This window comes from Molothrus aeneus, chromosome Z (assembly GCF_037042795.1).
Source record: "Molothrus aeneus isolate 106 chromosome Z, BPBGC_Maene_1.0, whole genome shotgun sequence".
Lineage (NCBI taxonomy): Eukaryota > Metazoa > Chordata > Aves > Passeriformes > Icteridae > Molothrus > Molothrus aeneus.
The window spans coordinates 46,814,439-46,821,657 of record NC_089680.1 but is presented as its reverse complement, the minus strand read 5'-3'; the positions used below and the strand labels follow the sequence as shown (position 1 = coordinate 46,821,657).

Here is a 7,219-nt window from a genome sequence, read left to right as displayed (position 1 = left end):
TGAATCTGTAGATGTGGATGAAATGCATTGCACAAGGATAAAAGGCAGGCTTGGGCCTTCCGCTTTGCGTGGCCGTAGAAAAAGCATTGAGCTGTTTGGGGAGGAGCCAGGAGGTGTCACAGAGCACTGGGACGTGCCCGAGGGCTGTGGAGCTGTGTGAGGTGGCTGCCAGGCAGGCCTCAGCAAGCACCGTGACATGTCCCCAGAACATGGATCGAGGTCTGTCCCTCGATCCAGGCTGAGAAGGCTCCATGCCTGGGCAGAGTGCAGTGGGATGGTCATGCAGTGCATATCCCTGGGGCAAGCTCTGGGCATGCCATGGCCCTACCAGACACGAGCAACATGGGCTGAAAAAACAGAAGGCCAGAACAAAATCCCTGTGTCAGAGGATCACATGCCTGGGGACTTAAGTTGTGTTTTCTCTCTGAAGAGTCTGTGGAGTCGAGGCATTGTGCACTTGTGGGTAAGACGTTGCATGCCCCAGATGCATGTGTTTCCATGGTGGAGTGGAGACATGGGTGTTATTGAAGGTGCTGGCTCAGGGGCACATGGAGCAGCTCCCGTCTCTCTAGAGGGACACCCCGCACTACAGAGTGTGGGGTGCTGTGACAGGGGGTGGTGGTTGTGCCTTCTCTCACTTTCAGTAGAAGTTTTAGCTCTGCAGGTAGTAAGGTGTCATCAAATCACAAAATATCGTGAACTGGATAAAATGACCCACAGGATCATCGAAATCTAAACAAATCACACCATGTGCCTTGGACCATTGTCCAAGCGTTTCTTGGTCTCTGTCAGACCTGGTGCTGTGACCACTTCTATTGGGAGCCTGTTCTAGTGCTCAATCACCCTCTGGGTGAAGAACCTTCTCCTGATATCAAGCCCAAACCTTCTGTGACACCACTTTGGCCATTCCCATGGGCCCTGTCACTGGTCATAGGAGTGTAAATATCAGTGTCTGCTGCTCCTCTTACCCTCACAAGGAAGTTGTAGACTGCAATGTGGTCTCTCCTCAGTCTTCTCTTCTCTAGACTGAACAGACCAAGTGACTTCAACCTCATATGGGTTCCCTTCATGGCCCTTCACCATGTTTGTTGCCCCCCTTTGGACACTCTTGACAGCTCAATGTCTTTCTTATACTGCCGTACCCAAAACTGCCCCCAGCACTCAAGGTGAGGCTGCCCCAGTGCAGAGCAGAGTGGGATAATCCTCTCCCTTGCCTGGCTGTGATTGTGTGCCTGATGCACCGCAGGACATGAGTGGCCCTCCTGGATTCCAGGACACTGCTGACTCATGTTCAGCTTCCCATTGGCAGGACCCCGAGGCCACTTTCCATGGTGCCTCTCTTTCCCCAGTTGTACGCACCTCCAGAATTGCCCTGTCCCAGGTACAGTATCTAGTACTTGTCTGTGGTGGGTCAGTTGCTTAGCAGCACCCGCCCCTCTTCTGTGCATGTGGCCTCTCATGATTGTCTGGCAGAGCCAACCTGTGCTGCTGCGCTCCTTTGTCAGCACTTTTTGACACTGTCATGCCCTGTGTGTTCCATACCACATTATGCTTGGCTTGCACTAGCATGGCCCTACCCAGAAGTATCACAGTCTCCAGAGATGAGGCACTGAGTTGCTGCATTCTGTTTTTTTAGGGGAGGGAGCTTGAATAGTAAAACCCAGTGATTTTAGCCTGTGTATGTAAAAATGCTTTTTTTTCTCTTCTTTTTTTCTTTTAGAGACAGGGTTGTAGGTGAAGATGCAGGAGCCAGAACTTGTTGCAAAAGCCCTGCGAGCTGTTCTTCATGCCTTTAAAAATGGTGTACGTTTGTCAGAACTTCAGAACGAATACAGATCCCTGACCAATGAGTTCATTCCCTTCAGGCATCTAGGATATGACACACTGGAAGGCTACTTGGCAAGTATCCCAGGAGTGGTCAGAATGGAAGAGAACAAAATGGGAGAGGTAAGAAGGACAATTGAGAATTACAGTTCAGAAATGAAGTGCTGTGTGTGCATAAAGTGAAACTGTGTTAGCTTTTGTGTTAGCAGAATGTTCCTGGTTCATAGTTTTGCCTCCTTTTGTGCTGTGGATTTCTGTAGCATGCCTATGGTGCACTGATTCTGGGAGAGGTGGAAGCTGTGACATAAGATACTAAGTGCTCCTTATTTTCCTGCCTCTGCATTCCAGACCCAAGGTTGTGTATTCAGAAGGTGTAAAGTTGCAGGGCTTTTTCCTGGAAATGTGAATTCTGTGTGGAAAGATCACTTGTGTGACTGTGGAGATCTGGCCCCTTTCTCAGCATTTCTGACTTTAGAGGAGATACTAGTGGCTTGTCCTGGGACCTTAAAGAAGGTTAACTTGTGTTTGTTAATCATCTCTTCTCAGTGGGGTTTAGCATCATTTTTGTCCCTACAGTAAAACTCTTTGGTGCTGTTGCTTATAAGCCTGACAGTGCTTGCTTTGGACTTAGGATTCTTGTTTGTTACGGATTGCAGTGCAACGGGACTACAAATATGTGCTGAGGTGACAAAGAGCTCATGTAAGTGAGGTGCCTTGCTACAATATTTGCAAGTGCCTCACCATTTGGCAAGCATGCAAGGGATAAAGGGTCGTCACACAGATCAAGGAGAAGCAGATCTTAGCAGAGGATTGGTGTGGTAGAAGAGTTGTCCCTTACTCCTTGCTCTTGTTGCACTAGCCTGTGTCTCCTGGTGGCTGCCACCTTGGAAGCAGCTTGCCAGGACCACAGACCTCCTTGCCCAATAGTCTGGACTTCTGGTTTGAAGTCAGAATGTGTTTTCTTGATAGCTGGTGTAGCTGTGTGACTCGCAGATGATCTGTGTGGCAAGCTTGAAGCCTCTCCCTCGTTGGAGTATGGTTCTGGGTTCCTGAAGTCTTTGTAGCCTGAGGCAGAGCAAAAAGCTAGTGGATGTTTGGCACAGTGTGTGGCTGTCATAGCAGGTCTGAAGAGACAGGACTTAAGGCTGAGATTCCTTGTTTGCTTAATTGGATTGGGATGGCATCTGTGAACTCAGAACTAGTTCTCCCTCATTAGCTGTCTGGTGAGAATACAGTGAGAGGTATCCTGAGTTTTGTCCTAATACCTGGAAATGTGGCTGTTTTAAAGCAACAGGTTCCCTTTCTGCATTTTTACATCAGAATTTGCCCTTTTACAGCGGACAAGCAAGTTTGGGATTCTTTTTCTCCAAAGCCTGCCTCAGCTGCAGTTACGTTAGTAACAGGATTGCAGGTACCTCAGGTCTGGGAACATTTGTGATCCTGCAATTAAATGCTTCCTCGTGGTGGTTCTGGCAGATAGCCATCTGTTTCTAACTAGGGCCTTGCAGGGTGTAATCTGGTATCCTCCCATTCCCTTGAGAGCCTTGTTTATCCACTAATGCGATGTGTGCTGAGAGCCTTGTGAACTCTTGGATAGCACTAGGGGCAGTGAATTCTTTGCGGCAGCTGTTACAAGAGAGTGAAACGTGGCTTTAGGACGTGAAAAAGGAGAAAGTCAGGGGTCTTGAGGTACCTGAGGAGGACTCACTCTGGTTCAGAAGTGCCAACTGTGCTCTGCTTGCCTGAAACAGCTGAGAGGAAGTGCCTTGTTAAACACCTGGGAGGTGGGAAAGGTGCAAAGACTGAGCCCATGTTGCTGTTTGATGACACTCCTGTTGCCAGTGTCCACAGTGTGGACATAGCAGACATAAAGCAGAGAGTGGTAAGCATGACTATGCACTGATGTGGGCTACTAAGCTGCCTGGGACTGCTCCCATGTGCTTTCTTGTTACAGGCTATATGTCATTATAAGCCTGTTCTCTTTGTTCACCTCTCTCCAGAATACTTGAGCTCCATTATAGGCTGATACTATAGCTCAGAGTCCACACAAGGCCTCTACAAGAGCATGCAGTCAGCCAGTCTCTCTTCATGGCTCTGGAGTACTCTGACCTCCGAAATGTCTGTCAAGACCCTTTCCTCTTCTTTTAATCCCCTTACGGACACTGGGGCAGGGCAGCCAAGACATGCACATCCAAGGGTCTGCTAGCAGCTAGTGATCTTGGCTGCAGTCTAGATAGACTTAAAAAGACTCTCCTTACTGCTAGGTCAGCTGTCCAAGACGTAGCTGTCCAAGAAATGCATTCAAAAAGGAATAGTATAAAGTAGGCAGTAAATAATACAAATAGATCTCGAAGTGCCACGTGTTACGTGCTGCCTTAAGTGTTTGTGGGAGGTGAATATTAGCTAGGTAACTGAGGTTCAACAAACGTTATCTTGGGAAGGCAATGATATAAATTGTGCTTTGTTCCTCTTGATACTGAACACTAATTTAGCTGTCTTGAATGTGGGAAAGATTAAATCTGATGACTTTTTCTTTATGCAGTAGCTATGTCCTCCAATTTCCACAGAAGATAAGAATTAAGTTCAGCATACAGAAAGCACTGCAAGGGGACTCATTGAAATACTTGCACCTCCAACAGGTGGTTGCATCATTTCAAGGAACCCTACTTTGCTTTACCTCATATTCATTTATGACAAGTGTGTTGTTGCACTTTCGTCTAAGAAAACTTTGCTTGACTTCTGCTTGAATAATTAAGCCCCTTCAAAAGGAGAAATTTGAAGACTACTTTGCTCTGCTCATCCCTTTTTACATCTGAATTAATTTTAATTCAAAGCATTTTGTTAAGCTTTATCCCTGTGAAACAAGGGAAGGAAATGCAAAAAAAAAAAATTATTTAGAACATTAGTGACAGGAAAAACCTGAAATGTACCAGAGATGTGAAAATACTCATTTATAAAACTCTGATAAACTGTATAGGGACAAAAATCCTTTTATATTGAGACTTTGGTCAAGTGATCAATCAAAGTGATCAACAAAGGTCAAGTGATCCATCTCATGCATCCATTCCTGTTAGCTAGGAGTTTGAGGAAAGCTTTCATACTCTTTTCTGGAAGTGAGCACAAATGGGAGCCTCTCTGAAGAGCCAGTATATGACTGTCCACAGCTTGGGCTACAACCAGAAGAAACTGGAGATTTTTGTGTTGTTCAGGGCTGTGATCTCATTTAAGGTCACAGAGAGTTGTTGCAACAGGTCACATAACCAGCATGCTGCTGTGGGTTGACACTGGCTGGTGAGGAGTTATGGGCTGCAGTGGTGGACACGAGGAGTTCCTGTGAGATATTCCCAGTCTGGGAGCAGCGGGGATGCCAGGAGCACTGTCTTGGGGCAGATGATGAGACAGGAAGAGCTTATGAGTAGTGGACAGACCAGTGTATGGCAACGTGGTGGCTATCTGATACAAATATCTCAAGTGTGAAGAAGTGGCAGACAAAGCAGATGATACCTTCTTTTGACAACCACTGGGGGATTTGGGCCACTGCCATACCTGCTATAGGGACAAGACATCCAAGTGTGAACAATCCAGGATGTTTCTGGGGTCTGCTGCTCCCAACATCCTGACACATGCAATGAATCAATGAAGAGAGGTGCTCTGCTGGACACAGTCCTTGAAAACAAGGAACAGTTGCCCATGTAAAGGCTCGGAAGAGCCCTGTCTGTGGCTAGATGGTGTCTGTGACCCTGAAAGGAGGGAAACAAAGCCAAAAGTAGAATCAACAATGCAGGACTTTGGGAGAGCAGATGTTGGCCTGTTCAGGAATCTGCTTAGAAGACTCATGGAATACAGTCCTGAAGAGAATGATCCAGGAGAGATAGTGAGCTTACAAGAATTGTCTCCTCCAGTTTCAAGAATGGTACATTCCGATAGTTGTGGGAAAAAGCAAAGGGGGCAGGAGCACTGTCAGAACTGAGCCATAAATGCAAGCATGCATGAGGTGGGAGCAGGGAGAAGGAGCCTGGAAGGATGATACAGATGCTGCCTAAACAAGCCTACATGGACCTAAACAAGACTGTGTTTACTATTCATTATTTGAAGACCAAGATTAAGTGCCGTCCCCTTGAGAACAGCTCCCAGAGCACTGCCAGGTCTGAGTAAATGCTTCCAAAAAAAGTCCTTAAAATAGCTGGTTAAGTGTACAGGCAATCGGAGGAAACAAGGACAGGGATACAGGGACAACAGAAAAGAAAAAAGAAGGTACAGCAAATGAAGACCTTCAGCCTTTTGCTGTGTTTCACTTCACTAAAGCCTTATGAAGTCCATGCTCAAACTGTTGAGCGCAGATTGTTGCACAGATCTGTGAAAGGGTGAAGAGTGAGGGATTTCAGGTTCACCTTTCACAAAGATGGGTTATGACTCAGGTACAGGATGGTGTATGACAAAGTCTCTCTCTTAAGCAAGGTTGGAGAAGGTACACGTGATTGAAGAAGGAGTGCCTAACTTAAATCTACCATTACAAGCATGCACACAGGAGGTAGAAGCAGAATTGGGTGAGCTGGAAGGGGTATAGAGATACTATGGAAACAGGCAGAGGAGTATGCAGGGCAAGGAAGTCCTAATCTTGTTGGGGGAGGATTAAGATAGGGGGCATTTGGAAAAACTGAATGTGCATAAGTCCATGAGTTTATTGCAGTGCACCCACAGGTGTCAGTTACCTTGGAAAGGTCATGGTAATTTGTGGGATGTTCTTGAGGACTGAAAGAAAGCACCACCCTTCACTGGGAAGGGTGGGATGGGAAGATCAGCCTGACATTGAACTGTTGGAAAGTTGTTGAGCGTCTAATCCTGGAAAGCTGTTCCAGCCACTTGAAAGACAAGAAGGCAAGTCAGTATGGATTTACAAAGTGAAAATCATATGTTACAAATAAATACCCTTCAAATTGAGATGATTGGTTGAGTGGAGACCATTGGATGTGGTTTAACTGAATTTTGGTAGGGCTTGTAGTATCCTCTTCTGTAACAGTGGCACAAAACCCACTTGGTAGACCACTTAAAAGTGATGTGCCCTGGGAATAGATGCTCAAGAACTGCTGTCTAACGTGTTCATGAATGACCTAGGTGATGGGACAGAGATCATCCTCAGCAAGTCTGTAGATGACAGGAGAGACTGATAGAGCAAATTAATGTGCTTGTTGTTCAGAGGGATTTCAAGAAGCTGGAGAAATAGAGCACCAGGAACTCTATGAAGTTCAGTATAGGGAAATGCCAAGTCCTGCACCTGGGGAAGAAAAACCCCATATTCTTGTATAGTTTTGGGGTTGACCAACTGAAAAGTAACTTGGCAGACAAATGCCCTGGAGTTCTGGTGGATGCAGAGTTCACAGTGTGCAGGGTGCCA

General features: G+C 46.4%; 1 protein-coding gene across 1 annotated transcript in view; it reads left to right on the top strand.

The window, feature by feature from the left end:
* The first annotated feature begins 1,651 nt into the window (after positions 1-1,651).
* Positions 1,652-7,219, top strand: part of TDRD7 (tudor domain containing 7) — a 42,379-nt gene continuing 36,811 nt past the window's right edge. The window contains exon 1 of the mRNA XM_066569064.1: positions 1,652-1,947. Within this exon, the coding sequence (XP_066425161.1) occupies positions 1,741-1,947 (207 nt within the window). The 5' untranslated portion in view covers positions 1,652-1,740. The remainder of the gene's footprint in view (positions 1,948-7,219) is intronic.